This window comes from Pipistrellus hanaki (assembly GCF_964339955.1).
Source record: "Pipistrellus hanaki genome assembly, chromosome: 4".
Classification (NCBI taxonomy): Eukaryota; Metazoa; Chordata; class Mammalia; order Chiroptera; family Vespertilionidae; genus Pipistrellus; species Pipistrellus hanaki.
In genome coordinates, this window is record NC_140506.1 from 81,527,154 (window position 1) to 81,554,866 (window position 27,713).

General features: G+C 43.1%; 1 protein-coding gene across 1 annotated transcript in view; it reads right to left on the minus strand.

The window, feature by feature from the left end:
• Positions 1–4,137: 4,137 nt before the first annotated feature.
• The window catches only part of ERCC4 (ERCC excision repair 4, endonuclease catalytic subunit), a 30,941-nt gene continuing 7,365 nt past the window's right edge, over positions 4,138–27,713 (minus strand). The window contains exons 5-11 of the mRNA XM_084881119.1: positions 26,946–27,126; positions 25,817–25,945; positions 24,338–24,448; positions 21,783–22,380; positions 19,695–19,787; positions 11,149–11,261; positions 4,138–5,834 (exon numbers count right to left, since the gene is read on the minus strand). Coding sequence (XP_084737245.1) covers positions 5,101–5,834; positions 11,149–11,261; positions 19,695–19,787; positions 21,783–22,380; positions 24,338–24,448; positions 25,817–25,945; positions 26,946–27,126 — 1,959 coding nt within the window. The 3' untranslated portion in view covers positions 4,138–5,100. The remainder of the gene's footprint in view (positions 5,835–11,148; positions 11,262–19,694; positions 19,788–21,782; positions 22,381–24,337; positions 24,449–25,816; positions 25,946–26,945; positions 27,127–27,713) is intronic.

A 27,713-nucleotide genomic window follows, 5' to 3' on the forward strand; every position in this document is an offset into this window, starting at 1 on the left:
TTTGTTTAACACGATCAAGACACTTAATTACGCCCAGTTTTCCGATAAGAGTAACACCCTCACCCACTCTCTCAGGCTTTTCCTGACACCTTAAGGCCTCCTCTTGCTGACGGATGTGCAGAGTGGATCCAGACGAAGATCAGAGGCTCCCAGACACCGTTCAACGCTGTCTGGCTGAGTGGGCTCCTGGGGAAGGAGCTGACGGGCTGCTCTCACTGCTGGGGGTGCTGGCTGCCTCAGGGAGAGCTTGCTGAGAAATAATGCTATTTTTTGCTTTTGCCTTTTTCTGTAAAAGTGAAAATCCTCGGGTACTATGAAGGGCTTTTGTAAAAGCGAAGTGGCGTATTGTGAACTTTCCAAAAGTGTATGCCTGTATTGCTATCAGGTTTTCTACAGGTTAGTTTGTCTATTCTTACAAAGTTGCACAATAGCCTTCCTGATCAGTCAGCCTGAGGTTTATACCCTAGAAAATCAAAGTCCCCCGGAAGCACAGAGAGGGTGCTCAGAGTTCACTTTGACCTCTTGCCAAGTTTTGCATACTTGCTCCTTACACTATTAACTAAGAGCTGCATGAAAATAGCCCTGGCCAGTTTGGCTCCGTGGATAGAGTATCGGCCTAGGGACTGAAGGGTCCCAGGTTCGATTCCAGTCAAGGGCATGTACCTTGGTTGCGGGAACATCCCCAGTTGGGGGGTGTGCAGGAGGCAGCTGATGGATGTTTCTAACTCTCTATCCCTCTCCCTTCTTCTCTGTAAAAAATCAATAAGATATATATATATATATATATATATATATATATATATATTATTGATTATATATATATACACCTTATATATATATATATATATATATATATATATATATATATATATATATATTTATTTATTTATTTTTTAAAAGAGAGGTGCATGAAAACAAACCAATCTGCTTTTTCTATGACTACCTATAATTAGATATATAAACGTGGATGCTAACCAATCTCCCATTCTCTCTTCCCACCGCTCACCACTGTTTCATCAGGAACTCTGGAGTCAGACCCTAAGGTTCCATCGTTACAATGTTAGGTAAATTACTTAGCATCTCTGTGCCTCAGTTTCAGAGTAAAACATTATTTATTTATTTATTTATTGTTTTTTTTCCAATGATCACTCGTATGTATATATGCATCCTCTGTCGTCATTACAGGACGCTGCTCTCCTGCTTACATCACCCCCACGTGTGTGCACTCACAGGGGCTGGAAACATTTTAAATAGTAGTATCCTTACAGCTTTGCTATGAGGATTAAATGAAATAACGTACATTACTACTACAAAGAAAGGGTTAATTATTCTAGTAGGATCTTTATTATGACATTTTGAGAAATAGCCTGTCTTACCCCTTGTTAAAAAGGGATTTGGTTCTACATTTTATAGCAGAAGCAAAATAATTAAATCACAGTAATGAGCCAATTAGTTAACTAATAATTAACTTGTTATGGGATTAATAGATTCCACATGTGTCAAAGGATAATTCACTTCTTTCAACTTTGACGTTCAAGGAACAAAAATGTATGAGTCAGGGGTGGCAGGAAATTAATCTCTGTTAAGACGACCAGGCATTGTGCTCACCACATAGTCATTATATGTCAACAAATGAGTGTTTTCAGGAGGAGAATAGTTCTGTTTTTTTTCTTCCTTAAGGAGAATTGCTACAAAATAATAATAAATAAAGAAACGCCAAAAGAAAAATATGCCGAAGCCTTAGAAAGTAGATTGACCAAGCATGTCACACACAATAGCAGTGGTTCAAAGAGCAGCTCAGCTTTAATCATTTATTCTACAGAACAAAAAAGAAACCAAACTAAATACTCTCTGAATCACAAATTATATTACTAACACAATGATATATATAATGCACTGGGAAATGTATGCCCTTTCAGTATGTATTGTTATTTTTACTTTACCCACAGGGTGCTAAGGAAAATACTGAATAAATACACATTTTATTAAAAACACACAAACTCTGTTACAAATTGATATAAATCAGTTGTGTCTCCATCCCACCCCAATGTTGGCTTCCCTACCCTTAAATCAAAACACAGTCCCGTAAGCCACGAAAAACCTGTGGATAAAGACAGTAAATGAAGTACTGAAGTTGAGAATCAAACAGGAAAGAGCTGTAATTCAAAATACACCGCGCAATAATTAAGAAAAAATATGACAACTCGTGCAGAAGCCTGGATACATTTTTATATACTTAAGCCCGAGAAAAGAATTTTCCTACAAAGTTGGTTTTTAAGAGGACATTTCTAGTTTCAACTAAACACCAAAGAGAAGGGAATTTCCCTAAAGGGCTTTCTGAGCCAAAGGAAAATCAAATTATGCTTGAAAAACAAAAGCAAAGACTAATGTCTGCCACTTTGCCCCACCCGTTACTTCAGATCTGCTTCAGTGCAGGCGTTCCTGTTCAAGGCCATTTATTGATTTTACGCTCTCCACACAACCAAATCTAGATTAACCCTCCATGTTCCCGATGGGTTCACGAATGGGACCAACGTTATTTTTAGTCCCCCATGTGCTGGGAAACTGTTTCCTGGCTGCATGAAAACATACGTAGACATATGAAGCCTCAGATGAAAGAAACAGATCAAAGAAACAGCAACTTATTGTCAAAGGACATTATTTATGGCCACTATTAACAATGATTTCTTCTTGTATGATTTTAAGTTAACACAGCGGCACAATGATGTAAACAAATCAACGTATCACACTATTTCATATGCTCAAGTTTTTATGTAGAAAACGTCAAGTAAAATAATGCCGAGCTCAAGTTTTTAAAAAGCTAAGTGTAAGTTCATATGTATACTGGATATCTCTGACTTTCAAAGAAAGAGGCAGAACTAACAAAATGACGCTAGAATATAAAGTGTTATTGGAAGTTTTCAACTTTACATGTCTAGTTCCTTTGCCACGGATTGTAAACATTTAAATAATTTTTTAATTATTAAATTAAATATTTGATAAAGGTAAAGACATGATGGTTCCCACAATTGGAGACACATTTAAAATACATACAAGTAAGTTGGGAGAAGACACGGCAGGGAGAGTCATTAGACACTATCACTCAAAGTCAAATACACACAAGACGGTGCACCTGTTTTCAAATGTCCCCTTGGTACAATGACAAGTAACAAAACTTGAGAGTCAGGGGCCACTGGCTTCCTAAATACAATGAACACTGCTACCTCAGTTGTACTAATAACTAGGATTGTTTAAAATGGAAGCTTTAAGAGATTATTTTTGGAAATTTAACTTGTAATAAAACCCTTATCAAAGAATGTGCTATGTCAGGTTTTTCCTTTTATGTAACGAAAGAACAATAAAAGGCAGATGGAATGTAAGAGAAGAAATAATAAAATAATAGAAATTACATACCTCAAGATAAAGTGATGGAATAGGGTGAATAAAAATGACAGTAACCATGATTATTTGAGGTGGCACGCTAGTTTTAACATTCCTTTTAATTATGATTTTAATGTAAAATACATGTGTATCTGACATTTTTGCTTTCTGTTCTCAAGGGTATATTTTTAACCCTATTTTAAACAAAATTAGTAGCCCAAATCTTTCATCTACCTTAAACTAGTTTTTGTTTTTTGTCCTCTACTCTCCAAATCTCTCAATAGAGTTCTACAATAACCAATAGGACTCTTTGATGCCCCTCAATTCATTTGTGCAGTATCCTTGCAAAATCCACATATACTTTAACTATATTAACATTCATTAACATACCAAGAAACCGAGGAATCAGTGTGGTTCCGTTTAGAGAGGACATTTATCCACTGTATCCTCGGAGTTGAGACTTAATGTAACAAACAAAAACAGGGCCGACCTAAAGAAACGTTACCCTCTGGGACATGGCTAGTGGAACTGATGTCTATATCAGCCCTTGAGGTAGAAATTTTACTACTCATTCTTAGATATGTGAAATACTTAAGTTAATAATGTTTAAATATAAAGTTTAAAAACTGCACAAAGATGTTATGAATGCCCTTTATATACACCTTAAAAGTCAAATAAATCAGGTTTACAATGAGATTGTTTTCTTTATGAATTTTAAAAAAATATTTTTTATTGTTTTGTGTTTTTTTTTTGAGAGAGAGAGGAAGGAAGAGGGAGAGAGAGAAAAACATCAATCGGTTGCCTCCCACACACACCTTGACTGGGGGTCTAATGGGCAACCTTTCAGTGCACGGGATGATACTCAATCAACTCATAAGCCATATCGGCCAGGGCTCTTTATAATGTTTTAAATACATATATATATTTATTTAGAATTTTATATAATCTACAAATTGATTTTCCAGTTACTTACAGTCCTTTTAACTCAAGGAAGGAAAACAAAACTCTTTAGGACGTTAACTATCAGTAAAAACAGAATTCTAGGCGTTCCTCATCAACACCATAAAATTCTGTAAATAGGTAATTCATTTTATGTTTTAAAAATACTTGTTTGGAACAACTGAGGGCTTCATCTGTATCTATTCAGGTGACTAGAAAATGAACCAGTCAGGTTTAGAGGTGGTTGTCTTAAATTAGGAGGAGGCCACCCCCATGAGTTTTCTCAGAGGCAGACAGGTGGCAGAAGGATGTCTGAGGAAGATGTGGGGAGAAGCTGGTCAGGAATGGCAAAGAAATGTTTCCTTCTCAGACTTGCCGGGGCCTCTGCAGACAGAGGGTGAAAACACGATCGTGTGCTTTGTCAGTCTGTGCAGGACATGTCAACTTCAGCTTGTCTCAAACGTGGCCTTCTGTAAGCACTTATAGAACCTTTACCTGATCCTGATACTCTTATTTAAAAACTGAACGCACCCAGGCATGGAAGGACAGCGCAGGGAGGGAGGGAGAGCTGGCACGAGAACGTTAAAAAGGTGCTTAAATGCAAAGCTCAGGGAGAAACCTTGGCTTCTGACCCACTGAACTAGGAAACACAGCACAAACATTAAAAACAAGGGGAGAGAATGAAAGACTGAGCTAATAATTAATAATGAGCTATTGCAGCTGGCAGAGAGCAGTCGAAAAGCACAGTCACGGACGGGGTAAGTAAACAGCCACCACTGTTCATTTCTTCCCTTTCCCTTTAGATAGGATCTCTGCGTAAGAGGTGTGAATGAAGTCATAAAGCTGCTTCGCATTCGCAGCGTTCCCCAGAACACTAGCGAGCTCATCTTGTGACAGGCTGGCTAATTCCGCGATGCTCTTCACCTGGTTCATCAAGGAGCGACAGTTTTTGGCATTCACCCCGGGCATCTTCAACAAGAAGTCCTGCGGCCCAGGGTTATACTTGTCTGACTCGGGGAGGGTTCCAGAATCTGCCGTGACGGCCATGGCTGTCGCTGCATCGGGCTGCGGCTTATTCTGTTTCAGCTCCTCGAACAGCTCGGCGGTGGCATGGGGGGACGGGCACCAGAGGATCCGGAGTTTGGGGAAGTGCAGGGTGAGCAGGGTGAGCTTGGAGCTAACGTCGTTGCTGGAGATCTCCTGATGGAAGGCACCTCGGGCGATGAGGGAGAAAGGCTTGCTGGGGTCGAACTCGATCAGCAGCACTGGCCGCTTGTAGTAGCGGGACATGGAGACGCACTGGCTGTAGAGGCGGCCGTTGTTTAGAGAGCCAATCAAATCGCTGATGCTCTTGCGTTCCACACACATTTCCGGAGTCAGAATGTAGTCTCCGACCTCTAAGGTCACCGGCTCAATGTCAATGCCCCGACGATGGATCAGAGATGGGAGTTCACTTCGAAACTCACGCATGTCCACCACTATAGTTTGCTGGACACTTTTCTGTTCTTGGCCACCTATTAAGAAAAAAGTAGCATTTTTATTTATTTGTTTGTTTGTTTGTTTATTTATTTAAATATATATTTTTATTGATTTTTTTATAGAGAGGAAGAGAGAGGGATAGAGAGCCAGATAGAGAGCCAGAAACATCGATGAGAGAGAAACATCGATGAGAGAGAAGCATCGACCAGCTGCCTCTTGCACACCCCCTACCCGAGATGTGCCTGCAACCAAGGTATGTGCCCTTGACCTGAATTGAACCCGGGACTTCTCAGTCCGCAGGCCGACGCTCTATCCACTGAGCCAAACCTGGCTGATCTCAGCTGCTGCCATGGGGAAATGGGATAAGGGGACATGGGATGTGGGGACATGGGATATGGGGAAATGGGATGAGGGGAAGGGGGATCAGGGGAAGGGGGATGAGGGGAAATGGGATGAGGGGAAATGGGATAAGGGGACATGGGATGTGGGGACATGGGATATGGGGAAATGGGATGAGGGGAAGGGGGATCAGGGGAAGGGGGATGAGGGGAAGGGGGATGAGGGGAAATGGGATGGGGAAATGGGATGAGGGGAAGGGGGATGACGGGAAGGGGGATGAGGGGAAATGGGATGAGGGGAAGGGGGATGAGGGGAAGGGGGATGAGGGGAAATGGGATGAGGGGAAGGGGGATGAGGGGAAATGGGATGGGGAAATGGGATGAGGGGAAATGGGATGTGGGGAAATGGGATGAGGGGAAATGGGATGAGGGGAAGGGGGATGAGGGGAAGGGGGATGAGGGGAAATGGGATGAGGGGAAGGGGGATGAGGGGAAATGGGATGAGGGGAAGGGGGATGAGGGGAAATGGGAAGAGGGAAGGGGGATGAGGGGAAATGGATGAGGGGAAATGGGATGAGGGGAAGGGGGATGAGGGGAAATGGGATGAGGGGAAATGGGAAGAGGGGAAGGGGGATGAGGGGAAATGGGATGAGGGGAAATGGGAAGAGGGGAAGGGGGATGAGGGGAAATGGGAAGAGGGGAAGGGGGATGAGGGGAAATGGGATGAGGGGAAATGGGATGAGGAGAAATGGGATGAGGGGAAGGGGGATGAGGGGAAGGGGGATGAGGGGAAGGGGGATGAGGGGAAATGGGATGAGGGGAAATGGGATGGGGAAATGGGATGAGGGGAAGGGGGATGGGGAAATGGGATGAGGGGAAGGGGGATGAGGGGAAGGGGGATGAGGGGAAATGGGATGAGGGGAAGGGGGATGAGGGGAAGGGGGATGAGGGGAAATGGGATGAGGGGAAGGGGGATGAGGGGAAGGGGGATGTGGGGAAATGGGATGAGGGGAAGGGGGATGAGGGGAAGGGGGATGAGGGGAAGGGGATGAGGGGAAATGGGATGAGGGGAAATGGGATGAGGGGAAGGGGGATGAGGGGAAGGGGGATGAGGGGAAGGGGGATGAGGGGAAGGGGGATGAGGGGAAAATGGGATGAGGGGAAATGGGATGAGGGGAAGGGGGATGAGGGGAAGGGGGATGAGGGGAAATGGATGAGGGGAAGGGGGATGAGGGGAAATGGGATGAGGGAAGGGGGATGAGGGGAAATGGGATGAGGGGAAGGGGGATGAGGGGAAATGGGATGAGGGAAATGGGAAGAGGGGAAGAGGGATGAGGGGAAATGGGAAGAGGGGAAGGGGGATGAGGGGAAATGGGATGAGGGGAAGGGGGATGAGGAGAAATGGGATGAGGGGAAATGGGATGAGGAAGAGATGGGATGAGGGGAAGGGGGATGAGGGGAAGGGGGATGAGGGGAAGGGGATGAGGGGAAATGGGATGAGGGGAAATGGGATGGGAAATGGGATGAGGGGAAGGGGGATGGGGAAATGGGATGAGGGAAGGGGGATGAGGGGAAGGGGGATGAGGGGAAATGGGATGAGGGAAGGGGGATGAGGGAAGGGGGATGAGGGGAAATGGGATGAGGGGAAGGGGGATGAGGGGAAATGGGATGAGGGGAGGGGGATGAGGGGAAATGGGATGAGGGGAAGGGGGATGAGGGGAAATGGGATGAGGGGAAGGGGGATGAGGGGAAGGGGGATGAGGGGAAATGGGATGAGGGGAAATGGGATGAGGGGAAGGGGGATGAGGGGAAATGGGATGAGGGGAAATGGGATGAGGGGGAAATGGGATGAGGGGAAGGGGGATGAGGGGAAATGGGATGAGGGGGAAGGGGGATGAGGGGAAGGGGGGATGAGGGGAAGGGGGATGAGGGGAAGGGGGATGAGGGGAAATGGGATGAGGGGAAATGGGATGAGGGGAAATGGGATGAGGGGAAATGGGATGTGGGGAAATGGGATGAGGGGAAGGGGATGAGGGGAAGGGGGATGAGGGGAAGGGGGATGAGGGGAAATGGGATGAGGGGAAATGGGATGAGGGGAAAATGGGATGAGGGGAAGGGGGATGAGGGAAATGGGATGGGGAAATGGGATGAGGGAAAATGGATGAGGGGAAATGGGATGGGGAAATGGGATGAGGGGAAATGGGATGGGGAAATGGGATGAGGGGAAGGGGGATGAGGGGAAGGGGGATGAGGGGAAATGGATGAGGGGAAGGGGGATGAGGGGAAATGGGATGAGGGAAATGGGATGGGGAAATGGGATGAGGGAAATGGGATGAGGGGAAATTGGGATGGGGAAATGGATGAGGGGAAATGGGATGGGGAAATGGGATGAGGGGAAGGGGATGAGGGGAAGGGGGATGAGGGGAAATGGGATGAGGGGAAGGGGGATGAGGGGAAATGGATGAGGGGAAGGGGGATGAGGGGAAGGGGGATGAGGGGAAGGGGATGAGGGGAAGGGGGATGAGGGGAAATGGGATGAGGGGAAGGGGGATGAGGGGAAATGGGATGAGGGGAAGGGGGATGAGGGGAAATGGGATGAGGGGAAGGGGGATGAGGGGAAATGGGATGAGGGGAAGGGGGATGGGGAAATGGGATGAGGGGAAGGTGAGGGAATGGGATGAGGGGAAATGGGGTGAGGGGAAGGGGGATGAGGGGAAATGGGATGAGGGGAAGGGGGATGAGGGGAAGGGGGATGAGGGGAAGGGGGATGAGGGGAAATGGGATGAGGGGAAATGGGATGAGGATGGGATGGGTGAAATGGATGAGGGGAAGGGGATGAGGGGAAATGGGAAGAGGGGAAATGGGATGGGAAATGGGATGAGGGGAAATGGGATGAGGGGAAGGGGGATGAGGGAAGGGGGATGAGGGGAAATGGGAAGAGGGGAAATGGGATGGGGAAATGGGATGAGGGGAAATGGGATGAGGGGAAATGGATGAGGGGAAGGGGGATGAGGGGAAGGGGGATGAGGGGAAATGGGATGAGGGGAAGGGGGATGAGGGGAAATGGGATGGGGAAATGGGATGAGGGGAAGGGGGATGAGGGGAAATGGGATGAGGGGAAATGGATGAGGGGAGGGGGATGAGGGGAAATGGGATGAGGGGAAGGGGGATGAGGGGAAATGGGAAGAGGGGAAATGGGGTGAGGGGAAGGGGGATGAGGGGAAATGGGATGAGGGGAAATGGGGTGAGGGAAGGGGGATGAGGGGAAATGGGATGAGGGGAAGGGGGATGAGGGGAAGGGGATGAGGGAAGGGGATGAGGGGAAATGGGATGAGGGGAAGGGGATGAGGGGAAATGGGAAGAGGGAAAGGGGTGAGGGGAAGATGAGGGGAAATGGGATGAGGGGAAATGGGGTGAGGGGAAGGGGGATGAGGGGAAATGGGATGAGGGGAAGGGGGATGAGGGGAAGGGGGATGAGGGGAAATGGGATGAGGGGAAATGGGATGAGGGGAAGGGATATGAGGGGAAGGGGGATGAGGGGAAGGGGGATGAGGGGAAGGGGGATGAGGGGAAATGGGATGAGGGGAAATGGGATGAGGGGAAGGGGGATGAGGGGAAGGGGGATGAGGGGAAGGGGGATGAGGGGAAATGGGATGAGGGGAAGGGGGATGAGGGGAAGGGGGATGAGGGGAAGGGGGATGAGGGGAAATGGGATGAGGGGAAGGGGGATGAGGGGAAATGGGAAGAGGGGAAATGGGGTGAGGGGAAGGGGGATGAGGGGAAATGGGATGAGGGGAAATGGGGTGAGGGGAAGGGGGATGAGGGGAAATGGGATGAGGGGAAGGGGGATGAGGGGAAGGGGGATGAGGGGAAGGGGGATGAGGGGAAATGGGATGAGGGGAAATGGGATGAGGGGAAGGGATATGAGGGGAAATGGGATGAGGGGAAGGGGGATGAGGGGAAGGGGGATGAGGGGAAGGGGGATGAGGGGAAATGGGATGAGGGGAAATGGGATGAGGGGAAGGGGGATGAGGGGAAATGGGATGGGGAAATGGGATGAGGGGAAATGGGATGAGGGGAAATGGGATGGGGAAATGGGATGAGGGAAATGGGATGGGGAAATGGGATGAGGGGAAGGGGGATGAGGGGAAGGGGGATGAGGGGAAATGGGATGAGGGGAAGGGGGATGAGGGGAAATGGGATGAGGGGAAATGGGATGGGGAAATGGGATGAGGGGAAATGGGATGAGGGGAAATGGGATGGGGAAATGGGATGAGGGGAAATGGGATGGGGAAATGGGATGAGGGGAAGGGGGATGAGGGGAAGGGGGATGAGGGGAAATGGGATGAGGGGAAGGGGGATGAGGGGAAATGGGATGAGGGGAAGGGGGATGAGGGGAAATGGGATGAGGGGAAGGGGGATGAGGGGAAATGGGAAGAGGGGAAATGGGATGGGGAAATGGGATGAGGGGAAATGGGATGAGGGGAAATGGGATGTGGGGAATCATTCCTGGATCAGGGTGCGTTTGGAGTCCAGCAGGTCTTGGTGGTCTGCTGCAGTTTGGATACTGCACAGCAATGAGAATACATGCCCCTGGGATCTGGAGAAGCTTCAAGAAGCAATAAACAACCCCAGAAAGACAAGTGGGAATGTACCTAAACAACTCCTGCCTATTTATCTCTGGTTAAACCGGCTCCTTCCAGTTAAGATAAGAACCTAATCACCATTTACAAAAATTTCTTTGCAAAAGTACATTGAGTCTCAACCAACCACATTGAAAAGCAGTGCTGGAACTTAACTAATTTCCAAGCTGGGGTGCAGCTACTACACCCCCTTATTTTACAGGCGAGGAGCCTTAGATTCAGGAAGGACACAGGGTTAATAAATGGCAGAGTGGAGACCAGGGTTTGGGAGCAGACATCATCTTTAAGTGTTGAGAAAACCAAGTCTCGGCATAGAAACTCTGGGACCTCACAGCCTCCTTCAGAGGCAGCGGGAGGGCAGGCCTCACCTGCTTTCCGAGTGTCGGCGGGATCCCCTGCGGACACGGAGCCTCTCGCCAGGTCCAGGTTTGATTCACTTCTGCCTTCCCTTTCTTCCGGGACAACCATGCTAGCCTTTTCCCTGCGAGAGAAAAACACTTCACACATTTGGAATTAATTTACAAATTCCAGACTTTAATCTTTTGTAAATTATAATATTGAAAATGACCAACGTGACTGTAGTGGTAAAAAAAGAATACAAGAAATACTTTAGAAGTCAATATGCCCAGACAAGTAATGGGCAAGAAAAGGATTTTTTGATTGGATACTATTTCCCATTTTCCAGAGTTAAAACAGCTGCTGTTTATTTTCTATTTTATATGTTCTTTAACCACTTTCAGACATGAAATAAACATGTAAAAACACTGCAGATAAATTACTGAAACTTTTAATAAAAAACATGCTAATGCTATTGAGCATTAAAAATAATTTAAATAATTTGTATTCCAACTAGAGGCCCTGTGCATGACATTTGTGCACTGGAGGGGTGTGGTCCCTGAGCTCAGCCTGCACTCTCTCACAGTCTGGGACCCCTTAGGGACGTCCACCTGCCAATTTATAGTCAGACATCCTCCAAAGGGTCCTCAGCACTGCTGTGGAGCACATGTGTCAAACACAAGGCCCGCGGGCCAAATCCAGCCCGCCAGGCCTTGCAATGTGGCCCGCACCGCGCTGTCATCACTGCACTCCACTGTCAGTTTATGACATTGTCAGTTTATGACTGTTCAGTAAACCATTTGGCCCGCGATTTAGGCTGGATTTTAGATTTTGGCCCCTTCTCTGATTGAGTTCAACACCCCTACGTGGAGGCAGGAGAGGCTCCTGCCACTGCCACTGTGCTCTCCAACCAAGAGCCCGGCTTCTGTGGGAGCGCACTGACCACCAGGGGGCAGCTCCTGCACTGAGCGTCTGCCCCAGGGTGGTCAGTGTGCGTCTTAAGTGACTGGTCGTTCCACGATTCGGTCGATTTGCATATTAGGGTCTTATTATATAGGATAAGTAATCATAAATAGGGATGGTTAAAAATCAATAATTTTAGAAAATGAAAACATATATGATAGAACTCTGATTTTAAAAAACTCCACTAAACACTCAATTTTAAAGGAAAAATCAGGGTTGATTCAAGAAAGCAAATTTCCAACTGAGATTTAAACAAAAAAAAAATCAGCATCTTAGCACTGATTCACTCACTGGTGAATTTATTTAAAAATATTTATGAGTGTGCCTATGTGCTGTGCTAAGAACTCTAGATGCAAATATAGTTACACGATAATTCTTGTCTTCAAGGTAGCTCAGTACCTTATACTGCATAGATCAACAGAACTGCACATTCATAACAAAGGTTTGTAATCAGGAACTATAATCATTAACCAAAGAAAAAGTACATTATATTCTTTTTTTTGTCCTTTCTATTTCAGAGAGGAATGGAGAGGGAGAGAGAGATAGAAACATCTATAATGAGAATCATTGATGGGCTGCCTCCTGCACACCCCCTGCTGGGGAATGAGCCCACAACCCGGACATGTGTCCTTGACTGGAACTGAACCCAGGACCCCTCAGTTGGGAGGCCAATGCTCTATCCACTGAGCCAAACTGGCCAAGGCCTTGAAACAGCAAGTACTGTGTGTCCAATTAGTACAAGGTATGGCAGACAAGAAGAACAGGGCTAGTCTCTTTCCTTGTAGGGCTTGCAACTGAATTGAGGAAACAAAGGAACCATGAGAGATGGGGGACATGGAACAAACTGCACTAAAAGAGACTAGGGTAAGGTGAAACAGAAGAGGAATCTTCAATGTTAACTAATAATTTCAACAAGGGTTACACAGCAAAGACTTTCCAATGGAAGGAAAGAAACCAGATGGACCAATTCTCTAACCACTCTGGATGACAAAGGAAATTTTAGAGCAGAGTACTACTAAATGATAACTCTAAAGAATAGATATTGTAATTTTAATTTCCATACTATTTGAAATGACATACAAATGCACAGTTATAATCACTACATCATTTTAGACGCAAAGTGTTAGACAGTAGTTCCCGTTCAATTTTCCCTCCTTATCCTCAATACCAGTGCCAAGTGCTGCCTGCTGGAAAATTCTTTGCAATGACAATGGCTCTGGCAGCCGCTCATTACTATTTCATTGTATCTACTAGGCTCTAGTTGAGGACAAAGGACCAATCATTCAAAAAAAAAAATTATTGCTCTTAAATTTCTTTTTCTTTCATATTTGGGTTAAATATGAAAGAATATAATTGAGGATTTTCTCTATTTCGATTCTTTCACTGGCTAAGCTGCATTATCACCTAGGGGAGCACTCCCATCTCCCGATCGATTTGTAATCTGTGAATGGTGGGACAGCATGATGCAATGCAGACTCTGGAGAATCTTTATTTCCTTGATTTGAAATCACTTTTTGGCTGTATGGTCTTAGGCAAGTCATTTAATGGCTCAGTGCTTCTGTTTCATCTGTAAAATGGGGATAATAAAACCTATCTCAAAAAACTATTATAAGGATTACACATTTTATGTAAGGCACTCAGAACAGTGCCTAGCACATAATTAGTACCATAAAAAAGGCTAGCTGTTATTTTAAGTGCACTTTTCTTTGTTTAATCTGTTTTTATTGATTTTAGTGAGTGAGGACGGAAGAGGGAGAGAAAAATCAATGAAAGAGAAACACTGATAGGCTGCCTCTTGCATGCCCCCTCCTGCACAATCAGAGCATGTGCCCTAACAGGGAATCTAACCAGCAACCTTTTAGTGCACAGGAAAATGCCCAATCACTGAGTCATACTGGGCAGACCTAAGTGTACTTTTCTTATAATGTGGTAACTTCATCCCCTAATTATCTATGATTATGCTAAAAAACTAAAGATTACTTTTAAGTGATTCCACAACTGTTTCAATTAATCTATACTAATAAAAAGGCAATATGCATTGAAACTGGTTTGGCTCAGTGGATAGAGTGTCAGCCTGTGGACTGAAGGGTCCCGGGTTCAATTCTGGTCAAGGGCATGTACCTTGGTTGTGGGCACATCCCCAGTAGGGGGTGTACAAGAGGCAGCTAATCAATGTTTCTCTCTCATTGATGTTTCCAACTTTCTATCCATCTCCCTTCCTCTCTGTAAAAAGTCAATAAAAAATATATTTTTTAAAAAAAAGGCAATATGCAAATTGGTCAGGATGCCCTCACAGTAATGACCGAACAGCAGGCTGCATGGGGTGACAAGGCCAGCAGGGGAGTTAGTGAGGGATGACCAAATGACTGAACAGCAGGCTTTGTGGGGTGACCAGGCTGGCAGGGGGACAATGAGGAGTGACCAGGCCAACGGGGGGCAGTTGGGGGTGACCAGGCTGGCAGGGGGGCCATGAGCAGCAACTAGGCTGGCAGGGGGGCAGTTGGGGTGACCAGGCCTTCAGGGCGAGGGCAGTTAGGATCAACCAGGCCAGCAGAGTTGGGCAGTGAGGGGTGACCAGTTCAGCAGAGGGGGAACAGTTGGGGGCAACCAAACTGGCAGAAGGGGTATTTGGGGGCGACCAGGCCAGCAGGGAGAGCAGTTAGGGACGAACAGGCTGGCAGAGGGGCACAGTGAAGGATGACCAGGCTGGCAGAGAAGGGGCAGTTAGAGGTGACCAGGCCAGCAGGTGGGGGTGGGGGAGCAGTTGAAGGCAACCAGGCCAGCAGAGGGGCCAGTTAGAGACAATCAGGCAGGCAGGCAGGTGAGCAGTTAGGAGCCAGTGGTCCCGAATTGTGAGAGGGAAGTCTGACTGCTGGTTTAGGCTCAATCTCAAATTGGGCCTAAACTGGCAGTTGGACATCCCCCGAGGGGTCCCGGCTTGGTTGAGGGACCCCTCTCCCCCAAATGAATTTCATGTACCGGGCCTCTAGTATTGTTAAATAAAAGAGCTAGTTTACCATTAAGTGTTATAACATAACTGCAAATTGATTTTGAGAAAAACTATACTCCTGAAAACACAGCTGTGAAGAAAATATTGTCTTTTCACATTAATTTAACAGAAATTTGCCATAATTATATTCAGTCCCTTGCTTTCAGCATTTACATAATTATCCAAGTTACTCTCTATGACAGATACAAAATAATTTAAAAATTCAGATTCCTACTTCCATTTAATCTAAAATACTGAAGTTTCTTATTTTCCCTTCAACATCTTCAATGATGTGTAAATTGCTTGTACATGACAATGCAGGGAGGAGGCACTGAACTGAAATCTCTTCCAATGGGCCTTTACTCAAGCCCTCATGCTAACCCATTTCATGATTGTATTTTCTAGTTGTCATATTTCAGATAATCTTGCCCCTTCCTTTGAAAAGCAGTGACCTTTCCAAAACTATGTGTGCTCAGAATGTTATTACTAATTTTCCTATCCAGGGAGCATTTTATTATGCAATCTTTTTTTCTCTTTACTCATCTGTAATCTACTGATCTTCAGTCCCATCAAACCATCTCTTCATCATCAGCTCACTTGCTTGATTCATTCTTCTCTGGTTATTTTAAATAGTTGTACTGCTTTTATTCTTACATAACCCGTGAAGGAGGTCCTGGCAAAAGCACATTATCTGACTCTGACATTAAATTTTTCTCCAAATGCCGAAACCGGTTTGGCTCAGTGGATAGAGCGTCGGTCTGCGGACTGAAAGGTCTCAGGTTCTATTCCGGTCAAGGGCATGTACCTTGGTTGCGGGCACATCCCCAGTAGGGGGTGTGCAGGAAGCAGCTGGTCGATGATTCTCTCTCATCGATGTTTTTAGCTCTCTATCCCTCTCTGTAAAAAATTAATAAAAAACATATTAAAAATAATTTTTCTCCAACTACAGGTTCAGTGCAAGTGCTCTTTCAGCAATGCACCTTACATATATTTTGCTTTTCAAAACAAACACTTCTCAAATTACCCAGGAGTATTGGGAAAGTAAATATTTTAAGATTCTAAATAGTATAACTCTCTGATTGCTATTTAATATGGGAAGATCTAACTAATTGTAAGTAGACAATCACCATTGAGAGAGTTTAGAAAATTATGCCAGACCTTAGATAAAATTACTAATACATTAACATCTGCTATGGAGACTATTGTATAGATGAAAATGTCGGAGACAGTCCACATTCCGGGTTTTGCTGAGTAAGATTTCCAGTAAGTGCCAGGTTTATTTATCCACCCCTCATCACTGAACCCTCTGATCTACAGGATTACTTACATAAACCAGGAGTGACCTGGGATCCCCAATACCATGCTACAATCCGCTAAGTACTCTTCTCCCTGATGTACCAGAGAAGAGACAGCCTCGTGAAGGAAGTCTGGAGCATAAAAACTCACCTTCTGAGTACCTTCCTCCCCACGTCTGACCAGGCTCCTCAGGCTCCAGCACTGGGCACGAAAACTGTTAACTCAGCAGGCTTGGGCTGCTCAAACCCTGCACATTCCTAAGAAAGGCCTGTCTCCTGGGGACTGGCCCGTGGCCAGCTTCTGGGAGATAAGCTCTGAGCCCCTGGAGTATTCTGCCTGGTGTTTGTATGTCTGAGGCCTGGGGCCCACAGCACCAGTTGGATCAGATGCTTTATGCATAAATGTGTTTTTGCTCCAGGGTTGGGTAGAGTCTGTCAGGTTGGTACTCTTGTGTCGGTGTGACTGACCCTCAATAAAGATGCTCAGGCCGGGCCCCTGTTGACAACACTGCACGTACTGTCATGCACTGCTGCTGGGACAATTAAGCTCTGCTAGGTGACCCCACTGGGAGAGGACACTCAGAAGCCTGTGCCTGGATCTTCCTGGGCTTTATCCCAGGTGCTCTTTCCCTTTGCTGATTTTAATGGGCATCCTGTTGTTGTAATAAACCATAATTGTGAGAAACCAGCCTGTTTTTATTCTCGTGGATCCTTCTAGCGAATCACCGAGCTTAGGGTAGTCTTGGGGATCCTCGACATGAACACCAACGTGAGTAACCTAATCTGAATATTTTAGCTTTATGTGCTCATTTGTAACTTGGTGGCACTTACTTTAATCACAGAAGCCTTAGGCAAAGGATGTTGTAAAAAGAGTGAAGGAGTGCTTAGACGCCCACATCCAGGATCACCAATTCTCTGATTCCATCTCCTAAATATCTCTTACGCCTGTGCCTCTCTCTTCATCAACTGGGTCTTGGCGACCACCTTACCAGACAATTGCAAAAGCTTTCTGACCACTTTCCCTGCTCCATCCATTCTTCAGTTGGATGCCAGAGAGAGCCTTTAAAAGCATACTTAGAACTTTTCAATGGTGTCTTATTGCCTTCGGAGTCAAGCCTTAAATCCTTTAACAGCCTTCTTGCACCTCTGAACCTTCAAACACACCCTCAGTCCACACAACCCCCTTGTCCACCTCGTCTACCTAGCAACTAGCACACATTCGTGTATCAGCTTAAATACCACTTCTGCGGTGAAGGTGTCCCTAGTCCCCTCACTGGGTTAGATTTCTTTGACACACTCTCTTATTACGCCCATCTCTTTTATCTTTACAACCAGCAGCACTCTGCACATGTCAATTTATTATAATATTCACTGCATGCTTCATTACTTAATGTTTGTCTTTCCCACTAGAGGACAAGTTCTTGGAAGGCAGAGGCATTTTCTGCACCACTTCTGAAACTTAAGCATTAATGTAAGCACAGGGCTTGGCACATAATAGGTGTTCAATAAATATCTGTTGACTGAATCTGAGGAAAGTAAAGCTATAGAAGACAGAGAAGCACCAAAAACTTTGGACCAAGAACAGATAGCTTATATAATACCTTGTTTGTTATAACTCTTTCTGAGATACTTTTTCAAAAAACATACACCCAACCCCTCTCCCAAACACATACCGTATAAACCATTCCACAGAACATGTTAATAGAAAATATATTTCCATAGGCTGAAAGGACTGACTAATAATTGTATGACTAGAAGCTGGAAGACTCCACGAATAAGGCATGTCACAATTGCAGAGGAGGGGAAAGATATATCCATGTAGTATGCTGAGCCCCTCCATGGGGACTCAACAGCACTGACTCACTCAACTCTTCTAGACAAACTGAGTGTGTGAATATTTTATGCATATACTGAGAGTCCACAGCCAGTGTTGAAGGATGCTTGTCGACTCTGAAATTTTGCCTAAGGCCCTGGCAGGCTAGCTACCACTAAAAATGGTCTCTGCCTTCTCATTGCCATTGATACACTGCCCATGTCTGAGGCCTGGGAGATGGCTATGGCCCAGTTATTCTCAGCTCAGGTCATAGTCTCTTCTGGTCTAACCTTTTATCTGCCTCAGCTCCAGGATGTCCTGTCTAGCCCTGCCTTGGCTTCTGAGGCCCCTAAGGCAGTGGTCGGCAAACTCATTAGTCAACAGAGCCAAATATCAACAGCACAATGACTGAAATTTCTTTTAAGAGCCAAATTTTTAAAACTTAAACTTCTTCTAATGCCACTTCTTCAAAATAGACTCACCCAGGCCATGGTATTTTGTGGAAGAGCCACACTCAAGGGGCCAAAGAGCCGCAAGTGGCTTACGAGCTGCAGTTTGCCGACCATCGCCTTAGGGATCATCTTCCCTAAGGCCGTGGTCGGCAAACCACTGCCCAAGGTCATGGTGGGCAAACTGCGGCTCGCGAGCCACATGTAGCTCTTTGGCCCCTTGAGTATGGCTCTTCCACAAAATACCACGGCCTGCGCGAGTCTATTTTGAAGAAGTGGCGTTAGAAGAAGTTTAAGTTTTAAAAATGTGGCTATTAAAAGAAATTTCAGTCGTTGTACTGTTGTTATTTGGCTCTGTTGACTAATGAGTTTGCCGACCACTGCCCTAAGGGATCATCTGATCCATTTTCCCTCACTATGCTATGATCTCCTTGACAATGTCCCTGGTGGGAGTTTCTCCGATTTCTCAAACACTACCAGGGGTGAGAGGTAGCCATCCAGTTTGTGAATATCTCACTTAGAAATATTTTCCTTATATTAAATTAAGAAGCTTTTTCTATTTAGATGTATAACTTTAAAGGACACTCATTCTCAAAAGCATACACTTAGGTTCAGAAAAAGATCACACCTTTTCAAAAATATTTTCAGAGAGCGATCTGATCTAAACTGACCTGGATGTAAAAGTATTTCCCAGTAAACAGTCAAGCACTCACGCACCACAGACAATGCAAATTGTACAGGGATTTAAAAAAAAATAATTCAAAGGAATCGGAGAAATCTTGTGCATGGGGGAGAGGAAGAGAAAGTTTTAAGAACATATATCTTTGAAAAGCAGTGTTTTAGTTATATTTCTGGTGTTTTAGGTTATATTTCTTTACAGGCAGAAGAAAGAGCAGTTTTCTCACATTCCTAATATCCTATTAAAGCACTGAAAAGCAATTAGAGATTGATTTACCTTGATGTGATTCTCCCCCTCTTCTCTCCATCCTCCCAGAGGGCTCTAAGACATTACCCCACCCAGAACAGCCTTTCCAATAGAGTTTGTGCTTTCATACTGTCCATGCGTTACCTGATAAGTTTTTCAAAAGCTTCCTTTTCTTTCCGCAAAGCAGTGAGATAGCGCTGTTCCTCGGTCGAACCTCCGTATATGAGAAAGTAAACCCTGCAAATTAGGACAGAACTCGTTTAGGTTGCAAAGACCTAGCTTGTAGTCCCTGAAAGGGAGCACATAGCATTTGAAATCAGCAACCTGAAGTGCTCAAATAATAAATATTTAACTAAGGATAAAAGTTCCATTTATCACACTGAAATTCATCTCCCTGAACCCCACCTGCTACAGGTCTCACTGCCACATGGGTCATTTTCTTTTGCCAAAGGAAGAACGAAGTTTAGGCAAACAGTGAAAGAGAATGAGAGGGATAGAATAATTCTCTCCTTATAACTACAAACAAACCAGAAAACACAAAATCTCAGTGGCTTCTCTATCTTCAATGCTTCTTTGCATCTCTGCCAAACAAGCATTTAAAACGCTGGGCAGTAGTTATGAAAAAGCAGCTTATGGAAGTTTATGTTAGTGAAAAATAAACAAATGAGATCTATATGAACTTTATCTTCACAAGTAATTTCTCAGTTCTTTTTTCTTCATGTCTTAACAGCACCGCGTTATCGCACATTTTATATAAGCACACAGACACTGAAGACACATGGATTACATCAGGGTCCTCAAGAAATAACTCGATATATGGTTTTCTTTTAGAAAGATCTGCTTTTCTATCTTGCTTGTTGCTATGAAGATGAATTAAGCACCTTTTTCTGTCCCTTTCCTGCACCTTCTATCAGAGATATTTCCCTTTTTTCAGCTTTCGATTTTTCTTTTAGACTTCATCTTCCTAGATTCTTTGAAATGTGAACAGGGAAGAGCCCACTGGACAGTGAGTCCAGAGACCTTAGCTCTTCCATGAATGTGCCACGTGGCCGAGGGAAGTCGTTCACCATCTCTGGGGCTTTGGTTTCCCACTGACAGAGTGAGCAGTTGAATTCCCAGGTTCCTTCTGATTCTGACATTTTGTTTGCAAATATCACACTATTTTATTTTCAGGCAACAAAGAGCAGACAAGCTATCTACAAAGTTGATCAATGGCAAAGTATGAAAAACTTACCAGCCTATAATTATTTTACCAGCTTCATCTAATCTCTTCCTTCTGCATTATTTCTGATCCACTTCCTCCATTCATCTCTACTGTGAAAGGCTGCATTCGTTAAACTTGCTAGAAAAAAACCCCTTTGGCTCTGTTTTTGGTTCAGACTGTGTTCAGGATATTAATTTTGTGGTTTATTTCCTCTCAGATAACTGGAGAGCCAGAACACTATATTCTTTGGGAGGCATCATTTTCTCATCTGATATTTCTGTAGATTGTTCACCTGATATTTCTTGAAACTCAAGAAAACTTGGCACAATAATTCCTCAAATACTTTAGTTTTATGTGAATGTAACTCAGTCACTTCTTAAAATTTATAAGAAAGACATTTTAGCCAAACCGGTTTGGCTCAGTGGATAGAGCGTCGGCCTGCGGACTGAAAGGTCCCAGGTTCGATTCCGGTCAAGGGCATGTACCTTGGTTGCGGGCACATCCCCAGTAGGGGGTGTGCAGGATGCAACTGATCGATGACTCTCTCATCGATGTTCCTAACTCTCTATCCCTCTCCCTTCCTCTTTGTAAAAAATCAATAAAATATATTTAAAAAAAAAAAAAGACATTTTAGAAGATTGAAATTATTTAGCCGAGACATAGTGATGCTAATTTGGGGGAGAAGTGAGGATATAAATTCCCTAGACTTGTTTAGATAGAGCACCCCATGAGGTACAAACCAGTGCATAAAGAATATGCAACGTAACGACAGAGCAGCAAGTAATGAGATCACGAGTAGTCCTCTGGACTCACTGTTATGCTACACTGGATATCCTTCCTATGCAAACTCCCAGATTCATCAGAAAGCAAACTAAGGTTTCATCAAATGTAACCAACACGTAACAGCAGAATGTGAAAGACAAGAAAACCCACATGCAACAGGTATAGTTGCGGTGCTAAATCCTAAAGAACTTGTGAATTTGAAGCCTTAAAGACGCAGTTCACACTCCACACTCTTTGTCACTTGCCTGAGAGGTTTCCCGGGCCTACTTGCCCTGTAAATTTCGAGCTGACGCACAAAGGTTAGCTCTGCATCATACAGAACCACGTATCTTGGCTCTACTTCGTGGAGTACCCTCGTCAGAGCATAGGGGTCGCTACAACCCAGAAGTGGGTGGATGATGGTGAGGGGGTCTTTCAGAATCCCATAAGCGGCATCCGAGGACAAGTTTAAATCAAACTCCTCGTGCTGGATGTCTCCTAAGCAGCTCTCTGGGCTGCTGCACAGGTCTCTAGGGTATCCTTCTTTGCTGTCCCCTTCCTCTTCAAGGTCTTCAGGTTTCTCCATCATCTGAGTTAACGTTAACTTTCGCTTTTTCTTTTTGAGAGCCCTCTCTTTGGCAGGAGCTCTTTCTTTGTTTGGGGGGTCTTTGGGTCTCTTGTTAGATTTCCCAGTTCTCTTTGCACCGTCCTCCTTTCTGAAAGTCACCCACACTTCTTCAGCTTTGCCGTCCTTCTCGAAGGCTTTCCGGTAGAGTCTCAGCAAGAAGGCCTCTGCTCCCATGGTGATGTACTCTCTCAGCTGGGAACACGTTCGGTCGTCACTTGCACAAATCAGTACTTGACCTAAAATTAGAAAACAACATTATGTCACTCTTCCCCATAGGCCCCCTCACCCGTTTCCTCACAAGGAAGAAACGTTTTATCTCTTGGTGCTAAATTTGTTTAAAAGGGGTCTTGGATGCAGGATCATGTAAAACTTTTAAGTAAAATTAAGCCAGAAATATTTAATCTCATGAAAGTATAGCCACTGTATAATGGAAGCTTCTAAAAAGTTCTTTTAAATTAGTAATTCCCAGAAGACCTTATACACCAAAATAAATTCCAAGTGGATTTCAGAGTCAAATGTTAAAGATTAAATTATATATATATATATATATATATATATATATATATATATATATGGTATATATATATTATTCTTTTTCACCTGTGTGGCTACAGATGATTTTCTAGGCTTAAAAGCAACAGGAAAAAAATCTCAGAAAGATCAATATCTATAAGTTAAAACTGACTCTATAAGAATAAAACACTGTGCATTAAAAAACAAAAGACAAAGAAAGAATGTTATGCAACAATGATAAATGTTAGTATCTTTACTGTGTAAGAAGATGATATAAACTAAGGACATAGCCTAAGTTGGCAAAGAAAACTAAGACAGAAGAGGAAATGCATTTGAGAAAATACTGAGCCTATCAAACATCAAAACTTAAAACAAGATAACATTTTTCTCCAATCAAATTGACAAATTATACATATACTAAAGGCTTGAGGCATGGCATTAGTGCACTGTGGTGGGGGTGGGGGTGGGGTTGGGGGTGGCCTTCCTCAGCTCAGCCTGTGCCCTCTTGCTGGTGAGCTTGGCTTCTGGTTGAGCTACACTCCCCCTGTGGGAGGCGCACTGACCACCAGGGGGCAGCTCCTGCGTTGAGAGTCCTCCCCCTGGTGGTCAGTGCGTGTCATAGCAACTGGTTGTTCTACCATTGAGTCTATTTGCATATTAGCCTTTTATTATATAGGATGTGCACATATATACACAAATAGACAGACACTCTAGTCATTGTTACCTAAGTGAAAAAGAAATAAACTCTTATACTGTTAGAAGAAACAGAAGTTGACAAACTTTTTGTAAATCAATATGGTAATATGTCTCAAGAACTTTAAAAAATGTTAGTATTATTTGACTCATCAATTCTATATCCAGAAATTTCATGTACATATGATTTATCAAAGTGAAATAGAAGATACAGGAAAAGAAGGCTGGAAGGAAAAGTGCCAAAGTTAAAAACATTGTTAATAAACGCCATTGTTAATAACATGGCTGTCAGATACAATTTTTTGCCTTCTCTTTTTTCTGTATTTATTTTTATTTTTATTTTTTTAATTGAGCATGTGGGCCTTTGGTCTAAAATCCAGCACTGTAAGTTATGGAATAATATCACCAACACATTTACTAATAAAAGGATTGTGTGCTTGCCTTTATTGTTTTGCAGAATTTCAGACTCAATTAGTTTAAAAATCTAGTTTTCTTTTACCTTCTGTTTGGCTTACTTTTTTTTAAATTTAGCTCAGGCTTAGTCTATGTTAATCTAGTATACTCATGTTTGAAGAAAGCAGCCCTGAAAGTTAGAATTTTTGTAAGGCTAAGTCCATGTCACTCCATATACTAGTCTAGGCTTCCCTGAAAAGATACTTGCTGAGAAAATAAAACACAAGTCCCTTTAGCTTCCTCCTTGGGGATTCCAGATGTTAAGCCTGGTAAATGTATATGTGGAGACTAGCTGTGTCTTTAAATAGAATTCCTGAGAACCCGACCGGTAAAAAAACCTGCTTTCATGAATACACGGTGACTTAGCCTGGAGGAAGTCATAGAGATAGGGGGTTGCTGCTAGATTTCTGTGTTCATTTGGCATTTATTCTTCTACATTTTATAAACACAGTAGTAAGCCGATTTTAAAGAGCTAATAAAAAAGACTCATTGGTTTGGTTTTTGAAAGCAGATGTCAGCACCTCCTTTTCCTACCTGGACCACCAAGGGCTTCACTCTCCGAATTTTCTGCTTCGATTTCTTTCAGTACTTCAGTCAGCGCTTCCCACTTTGGGTTGCTTTCTAGGACCAGCTCCTTTTTTGTTTCTGTACAGAAATAAAATATAATCTCATTCTATGTGATCATTTTTACCCACAAAGTGTTCCGAAGATTTTCAAATCAATAGATAACACAAGCGTCACTTCATAAGCCCATTCCTTTGAGCTTCCTCCATAATGCCAGGGAGAATCTGTTTCTTTGAAAGAAAAGAGTCTCTTCGTGGTTTAAATCAAAGGCACTTCAAGTCAACATTAATTCAAGTTTAATAATGCCTTGCTAGAAAGTGATATTCATGGTCACTAATCAAGAGATAAGTCTGTGTTAGTTGTCAATTGTGATGCTATATATGACCTGTTATACAGATCAATAGAAAGTAACAGTATTTCGTTTCTAAAATCCCCATTATTTTCACAATCCTGAACATAAAATTGAAGTAGACAACAGTCAATTTTTTATTTCACAACACTAATATGTTTAATTAAGTTTTAAGATAGATATTTGAACTAGAAAGTAAGCATTAACCTTATCCCATGCCTTAAGAAACCAATGATTTTTGTTATTGAGCTATATGAGTTCTTTACATATTTTGGATATTTGCCCCTTGTCAAATATATCATTTACAAATATCTTCTCCCATTCAGTTGGTTGCCTTTTGTTCTGCTGATGGTTTCATCTGTGCAGAAACTTTTTAGTTTGGTGTTGGTTGAGAGTATCATGCTAGGTACAATAAGTCAGATGGAAAAGGACAAGAACCATATGATTTCACTCACACGTGGGATATAAAACAAAAGAACAAACAAACTTATAGACACAGACAACAGTATGGTGGTTATCAGAGGGGCAAGAGGTCTAATATATGATGATAAAAGGAGACTACACAATGCAATATACAGATGATGTATTATAGAATTGTACACCTGAAACTTATATGGTATTATTAACCAACATTACCCAAATAAATTTAATTTTAAAAACATAATGATATTAATTACATTGAAATAAAATCTGTATTTGCCTCATTCTAGTATATTTATGTTCTCTAAAAACTAAAGGGATGTTAAAATGTTCCACTAATACTTTAAGTGCCCTAACTAGTAATTATTCTGAAGTTAAAATGAAAATCTGTACTTCTTATGCAGCAGTAAGAATACACTCTTGATACTTGGTATTTGTTACTTTGAATTCTTCGATAAAGGATTCTAAGGATTTTCCAGGGTGAATACTTTTTCCTTTTGTTTGTTTTTTTCCCATGGTGAATACTTTTAACATACTTTACATATAACCTACACTTAACAGACAGGTACACATTTTCACATGACCAAAAAAGATTTAAAATTTCAATGTAACTTGATAAGCAATTCCACACCAAATACTGAAATAATAGACACATTTAAAAACCCAAGCCTACAAGATACCTTGTTCTTCTTTAATCTCCACTTTTTCGGACATTTTGCCTTTTTTACTCATTTTGGCATCCGGAACACGATAAACCCTTGCTCGAGCATTTACAAACATCGAGGTGCTGGAGTCAAGAAACAGCCAACCTAATATAAAGAGTTAAAAACACACATACACACACACAAAAACAAACACCTTAAAATTTTAAAGAATCTCTGATGGTCCCATGATCTATATCTATACTTGGCTGCCATCTTGTTCTCTGAACTACACCTTCCCTCCTCCTATGGCCTCTGTCACCGTTTGGTTAGACCAGTGGTTTTCAAAGTGTGGCCTTTAGGCTCTCAGGGAACCCCAACATATTTTCAGGGGGTCTACCTTCATAATAATACAACTATTCTCATTATAATACTAATTGATTTGACTTTTTCCCACTGCACTGACATTGCCTATGATGGTGCAAAAGCGTTAGTACATAACACTGCTGATGCCTAAGCACCATCAAGGCAGTGGAATCAAAGTGTACAGTCCATCAATGTATTCTTCATTTCAATGCATTTGCAGTTTATCACTCAAGAATGTCCCTGATGAAGCAGTAAAAATTGTGAATCCTATTAAATCTTGGCCTCAGGGGCCCATGGGCCATACTTTGAGAATTACCCGCCTCGGCCACAACAGTGAGGGAAAGATGTGACTGACAGCAGAGCATGACAGTGCCCAGTCATATGTGCATGCTATGTTTCCTTACAAACAGCTCATCTTTGGTCTTCAGCACTCTAGCTGATGAAACCCATACTGCCTTACTGTTTCTGCATGGAAAATGAATTTTAAATTCTTAACTAACCTTCCAGAATGCAAGCTATTTCTAGGTTGGGAACTGCTTGTATTATACAAATTTTTTTCTAGAAATAAAATTGCCCAGAATGGATAATGAATATTTATTATTTTAGAGAACAGAAGTTAAGTAGGCGGAAACATTAGCTATCAATAAAACCTATATCTTTGCGCTAGGAATGTAAAATGTAATCTGAAGCTTTAGCATATCAAGTAGGTGAATATAGCACTCCCCATACCTGATTCCTCAACAAAACCCAGTACTATATTCAAATCAGCTTCTGGAAGAATATTAGTATTTTTATCTCCTACCTGAATTTTGACCAAAAGCCTTCTCTGTTGCTCTCAAGGATTCCAGAAGATTAAGAAATGTGATGCAATCATACTGAGAAAGATATTGCAGTAAAGTTCGTAATATCTTCAAATCCTGAACCAAGGACTTGGTCTTGGCTCCAAGCTGGTGCCACAAAGGATCCAGATAATGGCGGATTGTCTAAAATAAGAATAAGAATTAGTATTGCTAAAATATGTTCATATAGCTGTTATTAATACAGATTATACTTTCAAAATATCATCCCCTATATACCTAAAAGATGGTTAAAATTATGTTATATGTTTTATCACAATAAAAATATCCAAAATATTATCATGTAAGGAAGTGGATAGAAATTTCAGTTCATAAGATTCTAAAAATAATGTTTAATTTTTCAAATACAATCAAGAGTGCCTCATCAGTAGAATTTTTATAATCAGATAGAGTCAATTCATAATTGTCCATATGTACAATTTTAGTCAGAAGAGAAAAGGCCTGATAAACATCAGATAATCAATGATTTATTTTTAAGAAGAGTCAAAGCATGCAGCTCAGACATTCAATTTCTGCCAAGTTCAGCTGTGACCTTATCCTGGATTGATACAGTTGTGGGGTCCAGTGGTACAATGGAACAGAGGGCATAAGCCAGGGAAACTACATGGCATTAAATTAAATAACTGTACCTTAATTTGTTGGTGCAAAGATCTTAGCTCTTTATTTTTTTAAGTGTGATTCATGGATGGGCAATAGTGTTAAATACTGACTAA